Here is a 15,337-nt window from a genome sequence, read left to right as displayed (position 1 = left end):
ACTTTAAAGCCAAACTACAGCCCAAACTTTTTTTTTTTTTAACAGCTTTTGGATAGCGGTTAAATCCTCTGTCCAGTTTTTATTGTTGTGTAGCCAATAAAAGAGATTTCTCTGCATTTCCTATTCTGTATGACACCCCTACAATAGACAGGAAGTGAAGAGAAATTTCATTACTGGGGACAAAAACCACAATTAAAAAAAGTTATGGCTAGAATTTTTATATTTTAGAAAAAGTACAGCACAATTTGGCACTTTTATGTTCTCTGAAAACAAAATGCTATGGAGGTAGCATTGCCCTTCAAGCAGTGAAAAACATCAGCATGGAAGAACCAAGACTCATTTCATTATCCTTTTTTCACATCTGAATACCTGTCTGTTTTGCACATATTATAAAATGCCCTCTCTAGTGCAGCTTAGAGCACGATTAGAGGTCACCTTTAAGATACAAGGTTGCTCTCTCTCTCATACTTGATATCCATTTTTAACACAGTCTTTTAAAGGCCAACTAAGAGATACACAGAAGAGACTGCAAACTGTAGAGCGAGATGCAGGAAAGGAATTGGCTGGAAACGACTCACCTCTGTTTGGCTCCTGGTACACCAGGACCTTGCCAAGTTCAACACCCAAACGCCTATAAAAAAAGAGGAAAAATAATGTTAACTCCTTAATGTTTCCAGACAGAAGACCAGTATCTCACCGAACCCTGTACAAATGCACCGGAATACAGGTCTACTCTTGTGTCATGTACTACTTTTTTTTGTACGCCCTAGGTGTATCCACCAGTATGGGGACTGTACATGTGAACTTAAGGTAAATCTAAAAGTGCCAGCGAAGACAAACAGTGTTGAGACCCGGCTGTTACATACAGTGGTGGCTTCAGAGAAGGGAGGCGAAAACCTCAAGACCAAGCTGCTGGCAACTGTTATTTGATAGTGATAATCTAACAAAGCTGTTGTCTTAAAGCCAATCTCCGAGCATTATTTTGCCATCCTACCCACCCCTGCAAATTAAGGGAATTCCTTGGGGACCCCCCCAGGTCACCAGAACTTGTGTTCCCATTGGAAGATTTCCACTCTATTATGCCCTGTACACACGGTCGGACTTTCTTCGGACATTCCGACAACAAAACCCTAGGATTTTTTCTGACGGATGTTGGCTCAAACTTGTCTTGCATACACACGGTCACATAAAGTTGTCGGAAAATCCGATCGTTCTAAACGCGGTGGCGTAAAACACGTACGTCGGGACTATAAACGGGGCAGTAGCCAATAGCTTTCATCTCTTTATTTATTCTGAGCATGCGTGGCACTTTGTGCGTCGGATTTGTGTACACACGATCGGAATTTCCGACAAAGGATTTTGTTGTCGGAAAATTTTATAGCCTGCTCTCAAACTTTGTGTGTCGGAAAATCCGATGGAAAATGTGTGATGGAGCCTACACACGGTCGGAATTTCCGACAACAAGGTCCTATCACACATTTTCTGTCGGAAAATCCGATCGGGTGTACGGGGCATTACTCTTCTGGGGACAATCCAAAATTTTGGATTTTCTTTTACTTTCAAGGATAATAGAGAAGGTGAATCTCCTTAACGGGGACACAGACAGCAATAAAAACTGACAAGTGTTCTGATCCATCTCCACTCTATGCAAAAATAAAAACTTTAGCCTTTAGCTGTACTTTAAAAAGGGAAGTATGGCTTTTTTTTTTTTTTTTTTAAGAATCATACTTACCTAGGAGAATGCAGCATCAGTGCAATGCTGCGTCTTTCCCCCCGCAGGCTCTAACAATGAGCACCGAGCAAACAAACACCGCCAATCGCTCGGTTCTCAGAGCTCTCTGAGCAGAGAGCTGGTGACCGTCAGTCAACGCTCTCTGCTCTGCGCCCGCCTTGCTCACTGGAGCCCTGGGCTGTGGAGGAGGTGGAAGCAGCCGGCTCAGTCTCTCAGCGGCTCGCTAAGAGGCTGACCTGGGTGTCGGTTCAGGCATGTGGGCAGATCCCAACTATGGTTGCATTCTTGCCCGAGCCCCTTTGTCCGAGCTCGCTGTCTGCTGAAAATGGGTCAAAGGAGTGCAAAACGAACTGCACTCCTGTGATCCACAGGAGAAGTACATCCAAATGAACTTTGGCTGTACTTCTCCTTTGAGAAGAGTCCGTTTCTGGATAGTCAATGGAAAGTGGCCACATCACCCAAGCAGTGACCTGGGCACCCAAAGAAGGACCCTCACGCTCTGCGGTGAACAGAGAGGACCAAGCACATCCTGTGACCAAGAATTTAGGCATGTATCTGGAGATTTTAGGATTTGCTGTCTTTAAATTACTGCAGACTAGCAAGAGGTGATGGGGGTATTGTTTAGGGAAAGAAAGAGAGGATACCCTGGTTAGAATTAACATGACTCTTACTTGTGAATGGCCAGTGAATGGGCAGCTGAAAATTGATGGAAGTCATCACTCTGTTCTCTCTGCCTATCAGCTGCCAATGCATTTAAACTTTACCAGTTCACAGTGCTGTCCCGTCCTTCCGTTGCAGCTAATTGCAAGAGAAAAACATTACACCTAGGAGTACTTTGTAGCATAGCTACAGGAATGAATAATATGGATAATAATCCTGAAAATAATTATGCTGGTCGTTTAACAAAACACCACCAGTCTGGAAGGGGTTAACCAATGCCACACTCTGAACCAGAGTCAGGAAAGGAAAAGTAAATCAGAGACACAGTAGGGCAAAAAGTGAAAACATAATACCAATCCTACTTCGGGTTACATCCCAGCTTTTAAGAAAACAATGAGCAATTATTTCTCTATTTGTCTCGTGACTAACTGCAAAATATTCATTGTACTCTTAATAGGCAGTTCTGCTAGCACACTAAGCAACTGTAAAAGGTGTAATTCAGCCTTCTACAATCAAACATTTGGGTGTAAATGTGTCTAGGGAGCCCCACAAAATTGAATGAATAAAACTAAGTAAATAAATAGCAATGGCTATGCAAAATTCCTTTATTCATCCCAACCCTTTAACCACTTGACCTTGGGAAGATTTTACCCCCTTCATGACCAGGGCATTTTTTGTTAGTCGGCACCGCGCTACTTGCCAATTGGGCGGTCATGCAACACTACGCAAATTAAATTTATATATATATATATATTTTTAAACACAAATAGAGCTTTCTTTTAGTAGTATTTGAAAACCACAGTTTTTTTTATTTTTTGCTATATAAAAACGCAAAACTATACAAAATTTTGAAAAACAACACAATAATTTTTTATTTCGGCTATAAAACATATACAATAAAAAATTTTTTAAAAAATCTAATTTCTTCATAAATTTAGGCCAAAATGTACTCTGCTACATGTCTTTGATATACAAAAAATCCAATAAGTGTATATGATTTGTTTTGTGTGAAAGTTATAGCATCTGCTGTACTACTGTACTGTACTTCTGTACTACGGTGCCTTGCTGTACTACTAAAGGCAAGCTGAGGGCAAAGACTACTCACCTATATTGCCTGTGGTCTCCCTTCAGGTGATCTCATTCCTAATATTCGCTTACTATGTCTTGCTCTGCACATGTCAGAGATGCCCCTCTAATGACTGGTGGGTAAATATTCAAGAAGCAGCAGGAGAGGTGGATGAAGCAAAGATCCAAAGAATGAAGCAGAAGCAGGGAGATCCTGGAACTGCAGTTCCCCAGGTACAGCTTCCTCTTCATGAAAGGAGAACAGTGAGCAGCACAGTAGTGACATCTCCAAATCTTAGGTGAGTCTAGCAGTCAGGGACACTGCAAATATAAAGCTATAATAACACAGAGCATGAGTGAGATTCCCTTGCATGGAAGGCCATCATGTTCTGAAAGGGAAATCTCACGGATAAAGTCTGTGAGCTATTAAAACGTATGGAGTCAGTCATTCTTGCTTCACCTAAAGAGCCACAGTAACTGAGAGCAAATCTTCCCCTTAAGCTGCCCATACATGGAATGAAATTCAGCCTGTTCAGCAGGGACCGGCCGAGTTTCGATCCATATGTGGACACTGTGGCTGAACAGAAGTCAAGCTACCGCTTGACTTCTGTTCAACCGCCCTGTCGGATCTTCACCACTAGATCAGCACTGCAGGCTATACACTGCAGCACCAATCTGTGTATTCTGACAGCAGGGAAGATTCCCACGTCCACCTCGATATGTGGATGGGGAATTCAGGTCAGTTTCTTTCGCTCAGCCGGCTGGGTGAATAAAAAAAAAAAAAACACTGACGCATCTGTGGGCAGCTTTAGACAGTTGTCATCAGAACAAAGATTCCTACTGAAGGATTTTCTCCAAGCCTCCCGTTTAGGTGACAACTAACACTTTGGATTTTCTATCACTTTCTTTCTCAGGGACAATGGTCATCAGCACTAATGGGGGGGGGGGGGGGGGTAGAGCTCCCCAACGGTGACACAGACAGCTTTAACCTTTTAATATAAATTAGTTTAACGAAAAGAGCAAGCTTAGTTAGAGATGTTATTAAAATCTCTGGATCTTCTGCAAATGTGACCCTGAATACTGCATTACGTATGGAAAGAATAAGAAATACGATGAATCACTGCTGCATTAGTCAGTGCCAGGTAATCATGTCTATAGTATATAGTGGAAAGTTATTAACACTTTGCCCCAACAATTTACAAGTCTAGAATTATTAGAATGGCATCCAGGCTGCAAGGAGAACGCAGACGCTCCAAGGTCAGACATGTAGAGACAAAGCAGCCTATGACAGAGGAGAGACGGTCATACTTACTCTCCAATCTTCTTGGCCAGCTCGATGCAGGAAGCATTGGAATTGGCAGAGAAGAGCACTAGACCACCCTTGGTAACGTTCATCTTCGGAGAGTCTGGCTGAGTCACATGCAAACAGCAGGGCCGACTGTCCTCCTAAGCAAAACAAGAAGCAGAAGAACATCATTATGAGGTTTACAGTCCAACTCCAGCTAAAACGTCGTTTTTTTGGATTTAGATAGACTTGTGAAGAAAAAATACTTGTCAAGTTCTCATTGCTGTTTGAGGGGTTGCTGGGAAGATTTCACCTCACTTCCTGTCCCTGGATGTCTGGGGGGGGGGGGGGGGGCACAGAGCAACTGAGGAAAGGGTGGAAGAGAGAGAGTCAGAGGGGGCCGAGAGTAATAGGGAGAGGCTGAGAACAGAGGGAGAGGGAGGGGTGGTCTGAGAGCAAGAAAGAGGGGCTGAGAGCGGGGGGGGGGGGACCTAGGAACAGAGAGGGAGAGAGAGATACCTAGAACCAGAGAAAGAGAGAGATAGAGAGAGAGAGGGGGGCCGAGAACCAGAGAGGGAGAGAGAGAGTGGAGCAGAGAATGATAGGGGAGGCAGAGAGAGAGGGGGGCCGAGAACCAGGGAGAGAGAGGGGGGCCGAGAACCAGGGAGAGAGAGGGGGGGCCCGAGAACCAGGGAAAGAGAGAGAGGGGGGGGGCCCGAGAGAGAGGGGGGCGTGAACCAGAGAGAAGGGGGCCGAGAACCAGAGAGAGAGGGGGGGGCCGAGAACCAGGGAGAGAGAGGGGGGCCGAGAACGAGGGAGAGAGAGGGTGGCCGAGAACCAGGGAGAGAGAGGGGGGCCGAGAACCAGGGAGAGAGAGGGGGGCCGAGAACCAGGGAGAGAGAGGGGGGCCGAGAACCAGGGAGAGAGAGGGGGGCCGAGAACCAGGGAGAGGGGGGCCCAAAACCAGGGAGAGAGAGAGAGGGGGGGCCCGAGAGAGAGGGGGGCGTTAACCAGAGAGAGAGAGGGGGGCGAGAACCAGAGAGAGAGAGGGGGGCGAGAACCAGAGAGAGAGAGGGGGGCGAGAACCAGAGAGAGAGAGGGGGGCGAGAACCAGAGAGAGAGAGGGGGGCGAGAACCAGAGAGAGAGAGGGGGGCGAGAACCAGAGAGAGAGGGGGGGCAAGAACGAGAGAGAGAGAGAGAGAGAGGGGGCCGAGAGAGAGAGGGGGGCGTGAACCAGCGAGAGTGGGGGGTGAGAACCAGAGAGGGGGGGCACGAGAACCAGAGAGGGGGGGGACGAGAACCAGAGAGGGGGGGGACGAGAACCAGAGAGGGGGGGGACGAGAACCAGAGAGGGGGGGGACGAGAACCAGAGAGGGGGGGGACGAGAACCATAGAGGGGGGGGGACGAGAACCAGAGGGGGGGGGACGAGAACCAGAGAGGGGGGGACGAGAACCAGAGAGGGGGGGACGAGAACCAGAGAGGGGGGGGACGAGAACCAGAGAGGGGGGGGACGAGAACCAGAGAAAGGGGGGGGCGAGAACCAGAGAAAGGGGGGGGCGAGAACCAGAGAAAGTGGGAGCGAGAACCAGAGAAAGTGGGAGCGAGAACCAGAGAAAGGGGGGGGGCGAGAACCAGAGAAAGGGGGGGGCGAGAACCAGAGAGTGAGAGGGGCAAGAACCAGAGAGTGAGAGGGGCAAGAACCAGAGAGTGAGAGGGGCAAGAACCAGAGAGTGAGAGGGGCAAGAACCAGAGAGTGGGGCGAGAACCAGAGAGTGAGAGCGGGGCGAGAACTAGGGAGAGAGAGGGGGGCAAGGAGAGAGAGAGCTAGAGAGAGAGGGGGGCATGAACCAGAGAGAGGGGGGGCAAGAACGAGAGAGAGAGAGAGAAAGAGGGGGGGTGAGAACCAGAGAAAGAGGGGGGGTGAGAACAAGAGAAAGAGGGGGGGTGAGAACAAGAGAAAGAGGGGGGGTGAGAACAAGAGAAAGAGGGGGGGCGAGAACCAGAGAGAGAGAGGGGGGCGAGAACCAGAGAGAGAGAGGGGGGCGAGAACCAGAGAGAGAGAGGGGGGCGAGAACCAGAGAGAGAGGGGGGCGAGAACCAGAGAGAGGGTGGGCCGAGAACCAGAGAGAGAGGGAGAGGGGGGGCTGAGAACCAGAGGGGGGCTGAGAACCAGAGAGAGAGAGAGAGAGAGAGAGAGAGAGAGAGAGAGAGAGGGGGGGGCAGAGAACAAGAGAGAGAGAGGGGGCCAAGAGAGAGGGGGGGGCGAGAGCGAGATAAAGAGGAGGAAACGAGAGAGAGAGAGAGAGAGCAAGCACCTGAGAGCTATAAAAAGCTGCTGCTGAGAGCCACAGAGAGAGTGCAGCCAAGAGCAAGAGTAAGATGGAAAAGAAAAAGAAAAATAAAGCACAAAGGGAGAGGAAGAGAGACTTGGTTTAGAGGACTTCTTTTTAGGACCCCAGTTGCCCCAAATTTGAGGTTGCTTTAGCTTGACATGCTGCTTTCCTAAACACGTCTATCACTGTTGTTTTAACAACACAAAATGATGAATTGCTTGCCAAAGTAAACAGATCAGTATGACAACAAACACTGTGCAAGCCAAATATTCACCCCAAAAAAGAACTTGTTCTAAAGATAGAATCAATTCACAACCTTTCCAGGTAAAAACGCGGCACTGCTGGCTACCCAACCAGCTGTGACTGTCCGCACTCCAACCAACACAAACCTGTCCTTCCCGGTGTAAAGTACTAGTTGTTTCTAACAGTGACAGGAAATCACAGCATTTCTCAGTATATACAATCACAAGAAAAGCAGTGTACACCCAAAACAAAGAATGATGCAGAATCAATCATTTAGTATCTGCCAATTACTGTTTGGCAAAAATCAAAGACTAATGGCCAGGACTACAGAGGCAAATTTAATCTCTTACTACAGTTAAGCTGTAAGCTAAGTGCTAAATACACAATTAAAATACATGTGATCAGCTTTACCTTACAAAGGATTTATAGTTCCGTTCATCAGAGATTTACTCCCTCTGCTAGACAGTACAACCAGGTCCCTGACTGTCCCCTGACTGCACCTTTCTCACTGCAGTTGAAGTAGTACAACTTGGTCAAGTAGCTGCCACTGCCTGTGATTGGACAGTAGAAGAACAGCAACACAATCTAGAGGTCATCCTCCTGTAAGCAAACTCTCTCAGTGCTGTGCAATGCTTTGGGGCCCCGTTGGCTCACATCTTTTTACACTTTCATGGGCCGTACACACGATCAGAAAATCATAGGAAAAAAAAATACCGCTTTCAAAGCAAACGTACGATAATCTGATTGTTAGTACAGAGCTTTCGAGATACGATCACAACAGTTCATTCCGATATTATCCGATGGGACACGCATGAACATTTTTCTTCTACAATACCGGAACATACCGTTCTCATTTAACCCCTTCAGATCCGCACTATAGGCAAATGACGGCTACAGCGCGGATCTGCTTTGCCAGGAGGCCGTCAATAGATGTCCTCCCCTTTGTACGCCCGCCATGCCCCCCTGAAGGGCGTGCGCGCTGTGATCACCCGAGTCAATGAGACTCGGGTGATCATAGATCGGAGTAAGAGGCTGATCCCGGCCCCTTACCACGTGATCAGCTGTCAGCCAATGACAGCTGATCATGTGATGTAAACAGAAGATCGGTAATCGTTTTTTTTTTATTCATTCTCACACTGACAGCACGAGGAGAAAAAAAAAAAGCCGATCACCGGCTTCTGTTGAAGGGACATCGGTCCCGAAGAGGAAGAGGCAAAGCCGCCTCATATGTGACCACCAGTACCGCCTGCCAGTGTCACGAATCAGTGCCCACAGTACATAAGTGCCAATCAGTGCCACCCATCAATGCCCACCAGTGGTGCCAATCAGTGCCACCTAGCAGTGCCGATCAGTGCCCATCAATGCCAGCTATCAGTGCCACCTATCAATGTCCTTCAGTGCTGCTCATCAGTGCCACCCACCAGTGCCACCAATGTCACCTCATCAGTGCCCACCAGTGCAACCTATTAGTGCCCATTAGTGTCGCCTTATCAGTGCCCATCAATGCAGCCTATCGGTGCCCATCAGTGTAGCCTCATCAGTGTACATCAATGAAGGAGAAAAATGACCCGTTTGCAAAATGTATTAAGAAAGTATAAAACGGTTTTGTATTTTTTTTTTTTTTTTTTAAATCTGTCTTTTTAAATTTGTTTAACAAAAAATAAAAACCGCAGAGGTGATCAAATACCACCAAAAGAAAGCTCTATTTGTGGGAAAAAAATGATAAAAATCTCATTTGGGTACAGTGTTGTATGACCGCGCAATTGTCATACAATGAGTGACAGCGCAAAAGCTGAAAATTGGTCTGAGCAGGAGGGGGGTTTAGGTGCCCAGTAAGCAAGTGGTTAATCAGTACAGTTGTTGTTCGAGAATACAAATACACTACAACACATTACATCACTTCCAAATTTGTATTGTGTCCTACGAGAATTTTTGTCACTTTAGTAAACTCTTTATTTTTGCTCTGCAGTAAAGGGGGGGGGGGGCGGATATAAAGATAGATATAAAAAGGGGGGGGGGGAATATAAAGATAGATTTGGGTACTACTAAAAGCTGACCTCATTTCCTGGCTGAAGGATGTTCAGCATCATCCACATAGGTGTGCGCAGCCTATTGCATTAGGCGGCATTCACACTTGAGCGTTTCAAAGTTGCGCGTTTTTACTACGATTTGGTCGCGATTTTGTTCAGGTCACCAATGTAAAATGCAGAAAAACGCCAGTAATCTGCCCCAAAGAAGCTTGTGTTCTTTTTTGAGCTTAGTGCATTTTTCAGGCGTTTTGCTTCAGGTGACAAAACTCTCAGATGTGAACAGGTGACCATTGAAATGAATGGGATTTTGCTTGTCGGGCGTTTTTCGGGCATTTTTGGAGATGAAAACGATGAGGTGCGAATGCAGCCTTAGGCTGTGCACCCCAAAGCTCAAAAACACACACGTCTCTCTCTGCAGCCTCTGCTGCACTGGACAGTGAATGAATGGGAAATGCTATGTGCTGGGTGGCTTCCTGTTTTTTTAAATGACATATTGATTAGCTCCTTCCCCCACTTTCTTTCCTGAAACATCTCCCTGGGGGAGAGGAGAGGAAAAAAGGAGAGCCAGCAGCACTGCTGTGGGGGGGGGCGGTCTGCAACACAGGGGGAAGTCTGGGCAGTAGGGGGGAATCAGCACAGCACATAGTGATTAGGGTGTGCCCAGGCACATCTGGCACGCCTAATGATCATCCAACATATTCCTCCCAAGCCTGACTGTCCCTGGCCTGCCCCTTTCATTCAGTTCTTCCAATCATGGAAGTTGAGCTCCACATGTGGGTGTGATCTTAAGGTGGTCTGTATGCAAAAGTATCCTCCAGACCAGGGATCTCCAAACTACGGCCCTCTAGCTGTTGCGTAATACACGTCCCATGAGGCTTTGTAAATCTCTGACATTCACAGACATGACCAGGCATGATGGGAATTGTAGTTCCTGAACAACTGGAGGCTCATAGTTTGTAGACCACTACTGCAGGCTGACACCCACTCATCAAGGCATTTTGACATTTGCATAACTCCTCCCAAGAGCCAGCCCACTGCTTGCATCAGGACTGAGGGCTCTTGAGAGGAGTACTGAGGCCGGGGGCTGTGATGTTTTCAGGAAGTTATGTACAGCACCTTGCTGGCCTCTCCCACCAGCCATGATTGGGCCTGGATTGCATAGTGGAGCACAGAGACCCGGTGTCAGGGTGGATTTGATTTAAATCAAGTCAATTTAAAACACGATTTTTAAAAGAGCAGTGGCCATCTCTGTCCCGCAGCGTCTCCTCCTCTGACCCGCTGTTGACTCTCCTACACTTTAATGGGACGGCTGGTGATGCGGCAGTGAAAAGAAAAAAAAAAAAAAACCCTGCAAGGCAAAATGAGCTAGTATGCACCGCATACTTACCTTATATCAAAGCTCCCGTATTGCAGCCCGGTCCACGCCGAGGGAGCTGACATCTTGCCCTCTGCGTTTCTTCTGGTTCCGCGGCTCCGGCGCTGTGAGTGGCTGGAGCCGCGATGACGTCACTCCTGCGGATGTGCGCGGGAGTCTTCTTCCCGCCAAGGTGCGCGAGACGCCAGCTGGGCATTCAGAGCGCATCCACCGCTGACGTCAGCGGCTGCATGCAAAGGGAATATCTCCTAAACCGTACAGATTTAGGAGATATTCATTTTACCTACAGATAAGTCTTATTATAGGTTTACCTGTAGGTAAAAATGATAAATTAGGGCAGGGATATGCAATTAGCGGTCCCATCATGCCTCTGCCTCTGGGTGTCATGCTTGTGGCTGTCAGAGTCTTGCTATGCCTCATGGGACTTGTAGTTCTGCAACAGCTGGAGGTCCGCTAATTGCATATCCCTGAATTAGGGTATACAACCACTTTAAAGGGGTTGTAAAGGTTCATTTTTTAAAAAATAACAAACATATCATATCATACTTTCCTCCACTGTGCAGCTCGTTTTGCACAGTGCGGCCCCGATCCTCCTGTTCTGGGGTCCCACGGCGGCTCTCTCGGCTCCTCCCCGCAAAAGCTAACCCCCTCGGGAAGCTCTCCCCCGAGGGGGGTTACCTCCCGTCTCATACACTCTGCGTCCATAAACACAGAGTGTATGTCTAAGTCCCGCCCCTCCCGCGTCATTTGGATTTGATTGACAGCAGCGCGAGCCAATGGCAGCGCTGCTATCAATCTATCCAATGAAGATAGAGGGCTCAGGTAAGTAAATACAGGATCTAAAATAAGCTTTGTAATGAAAATGAAAAAGTTTAATTTAAAAAAAAGGTCATTAGCACATTGATGAGAGGGGAAGGCAAAAACATAAGCTGATTAAACTTCAAAGGGTTTTCTAAAGGAATCCATAGTAGGATTAAATGAAGATCTGATAAATCTGCCTTCAGTTCTCCTCTGGGTAGCAGCGCATTGATTTTAATGTGCCGCACATGAACTGACCACCAGCGTGCGCTTCCATCTCTCAGTACTAAGAGATTAAAAATAGCCTGCGTAGATCTAACCGTATAATATTGCTGTGACTTCACCAGGATATAAAAAAAAAAGAAATGACTTCCCAGAAGTGTGAGATCTTCTCTTCTCTCTCCCACAGTCATCTCAGGATCACAGAAATGACAGATCCCCGCTGCAGAAAAATCCCCCGTCTCTTTTGTGAGTCAGCAAACCTTCAGAGGATTGTAGCAAGACAAGCCGCTAACACAATGTTATAGAATACGGGTTCACAGGACTCCGGCAACTAATTCAGCCAGCTGCCATAGGATTTTATATTCTATACTTTACTTATTCAAAGGGGAAACCCCCATTTATCACTCTAAACACTACTTACATTAATACTAAAAGTATTATTAAAACCCAAAGACAAAACGTTATTATATCGCAGCTGACCAATTCTTACATGTCATGGCTGCATTTAGGCCCCTTTCACACTGGGGCGTTAGGGGGCGTCGGCGGTAAAACAGCGCTATTTTTAGCGATGTTTTACCGCGGTATTCGGCTGCCAGCGGGGTTATAGCCGCGGTATTGCCGCGGTATAGCCGCGCTGCCCCATTGATTTCAATGGGCAGGAGCGGTTTAGGAGCAGTGAATACACCGCTCCTTCACCGCTCCAAAGATGCGGCTGACAGGAGATTTTTTTCTTCTCCTGCCAGCGCACCGCTTCAGTGTGAAAGCCCTCAGGCTTTCACACTGAACAAACAGCGGAGGCTGTTTCGGGTCGGTTTGCAGGCACTATTTTTAGCGCAATAACGCCTGCAAACCGCCCCAGTGTGAAAGGGGCCTTAGTTTTCCTTTTTAGGCTTTCTTTCTTCTATTTTCATCTGATGATCCAGCCAGCAAATCTGTTGTTTTTCAACAGAACCAGCTCCTTCGCAGTTACAGGGAGAAGGCAAACCAGTTACCACTGACAGGGGGTCCTTAAAATGATCAGCTTTTTTTTTTTTTTTTTTTACTTGTATCAATCCTTGTAATATGTATGTTAATGTAATAATAGAAATATCGCACTTCAATCATTTTTTTTGCGATTCGGCACTGCGTCGCTTTAACTGACAATTGCGCAGTCGTGCGACGTGACTCCCAAACAAAATTAACGTCCTTTTTTCCCCACAAATAGAGCTTTCTTTTGGTGGTATTTGATCACCCCTGTGGTTTTTATTTTTTGCGCTATAAACAGAAAAACATTGACAATTTTGAAAAAAAAAAGCATTTTTAATTTTTTGCTAAAATAAATATCCCCAAAAAATATATAAAAAAACATTTTTTTTTCCTCCGTTTAGACCGATACGTATTCTTCTACATATTTTTGGTAAAAAAAAAATTTTTTAAAAATCGCAATAAGTGTTTATCGATTGGTTTACGCAAAAGTTTTAGTGTCTACAAAATAGGGGATAGTTTTATGGCATTTTTATTATAATTTTTTTTTTTACTGGTAATGGCAGCGATCTGCGATTTTTATCATGACTGCGACATTGTGGCGGACACATCTGACACTTTTGGCGCTATTTTGGGACTATTTACATTTATACGGCGATCAGTGCGATTAAAAATAAATTGATTACTGTGTAAATGTGACTGGCAGTGAAGGGGTTAACCAGGAGGTGGTGCTGTAGGGGTTAAGTGTGTCCTAGGGAGTGATTCTAACTGTGGGGGGGAGGGGCTACTTGTGACAAGACACTGATTACCGCTCCCGATTACAGGGAGCAGTGATCAGTGTCATTAGGCAGAACGGGGAAATGCTTCTTTACACCAGCATTTCCCTGTTCTTCCTCTCCGTGAGACGATCGCCGGTTTCCCCACGGGCATAGAGTCCACGGGACCCACGATCACACTCACGGAGCTCGCGGCAGTAAATGTTCGTGCGGCAGTCGGTAAGCGGGTAAAGAGGAACTGCAGTCCGCTCACATAATTTGTAATAAAAACATCTTTCTGAATCTTCCCTCCAACCACTTTGCATATTATTCTATATATACTGTGATTCTGTACTTGCCAAATATGCTGCAGAAATCTCCCCCCCACCGAGTCTGACTGCAGTCATGTTAACTGTGGGCAGCTCAAGCTGCTGCCTGTTCACTTTCTGGATTTACACAGACACACACCTCCAGCTCTGCAGCTCTCTATGGCCCTCTTATGACTCATCCCCCCTCCCTTCCTGGCAAACTCTCACGAGAGAGAGAGCTGTGCATGATGTCATAAGCCTGGGCTAATGACCAGACAAGAAACAGGAAGTGGGCTGTATAAGGGATTTACTGGCAGAAAAAAATGTTTTACTATCCAAAGATAAAACAATAAGGGCAGAAGATTGAATAGATGGTAAGATGAAAAAATGACTTAAGGTCCTCTTTAATTCGCTGGAGTTTTGTGTGATCTAAATCTGCTAATGCATCTAACACTCCCCTCCCCCTAGACTGAGAATGCTGCTGTCCAAAGATGCCCCCTGTGCTCCTTCATCCAGAGTGGGGCTGTTCTGTCGAGAAGTGCCCCCCATCGAATAGTGCCCCCGCATGCGCAGGACGGAGCTGAACTTCAGCTGATTAGCCGATCTGCTGGAGTGATGTGCCCAGTGTGCAAGCGCACATCATAGGAGGCATCTCTCGATGGGAGATACCATTTCACGGCCACAATTAAAACCTATACAAACAGCGGGGGGGGAGACTGTAGTTCTCACATTGTGCCTCACTGTTGCGGGGCGGCTTTACAGTGTGCTGATGGTCCGGTTCAGTCTGTGTTGCAGGGCGGGTCAGCTGTGTTGAACGGCCGGTTCTGCCTGTGTAAAAAGGTCTGGTTGCAACACAGACAAAACCAGCCCTTCATCACAACCACTAGCCGTCCTCCAGGAGCAGAGATGCACAGATCTAAGAACTACGGTCTCCCCTCTGTTTGTATGGGTATAAATTGTGCCTGTGAAATGGTAACCCATGAGAGATTCCTCCTACGGTGTGCGCATGCGCCCTGGTTACGTCAGCCCAGCTGATCGGCAAATCAGCTGTTGTGCTGTTCCGTATGGTGCATGCACAGTACATACAGGACTATTCGATGGGGGGGGGCACTTCTCGACAGAACAGGGGCATGAATACAGGAGGTGTGTTACTGGCCAGATCACCAGGTGAAAACAAACAATGGGGGGGAAGCAAAAAAAAAAGAAAAATAATGCAGCCACCACATCTGATTGGTAAGCTGCAACATATTACATTGTGGGTTCAAAGCCACTTTAACCACTATATATATATATATATAGCGCAGCCATTTGCTAAAATCATTTAAGTTCATTTTTTCCCCTCATTAATGTACACACAGCACCCCATATTGACAGAAAAACACAGAATTGTTGAAATTTTTGCAGATTTATTAAAAAAGAAAAACTGAAATATCACATGGTCCTAAGTATTCAGACCCTTTGCTCAGTATTTAGTAGAAGCACCCTTTTGATCTAATACAGCCATGAGTCTTTTTGGGACAAGTTTTTCACACCTGGATTTGGGGATCCTCTGCCATTCCTCCTTGC

The 15,337-nt window shown here is 46.7% G+C and overlaps 1 protein-coding gene across 3 annotated transcripts in view; it reads right to left on the bottom strand.

The window, feature by feature from the left end:
- Positions 1 to 15,337, bottom strand: part of PRPSAP2 (phosphoribosyl pyrophosphate synthetase associated protein 2) — a 114,053-nt gene that overhangs the window by 62,624 nt on the left and 36,092 nt on the right. For all 3 annotated transcript variants that reach the window (XM_073636389.1, XM_073636391.1, XM_073636390.1), the window contains 2 exons: positions 4,770 to 4,903; positions 579 to 631 (listed from right to left, as the gene is read on the bottom strand). In XM_073636389.1, coding sequence (XP_073492490.1) covers positions 579 to 631; positions 4,770 to 4,852 — 136 coding nt within the window. In that variant the 5' untranslated portion in view covers positions 4,853 to 4,903. The remainder of the gene's footprint in view (positions 1 to 578; positions 632 to 4,769; positions 4,904 to 15,337) is intronic.

The sequence above is a fragment of the Aquarana catesbeiana genome, linkage group LG06, assembly GCF_042186555.1.
Source record: "Aquarana catesbeiana isolate 2022-GZ linkage group LG06, ASM4218655v1, whole genome shotgun sequence".
Taxonomy (NCBI): domain Eukaryota; kingdom Metazoa; phylum Chordata; class Amphibia; order Anura; family Ranidae; genus Aquarana; species Aquarana catesbeiana.
The sequence above is the reverse complement of the archived record's forward strand: the minus strand, read 5'-3'. Positions and strand labels throughout refer to the sequence as shown.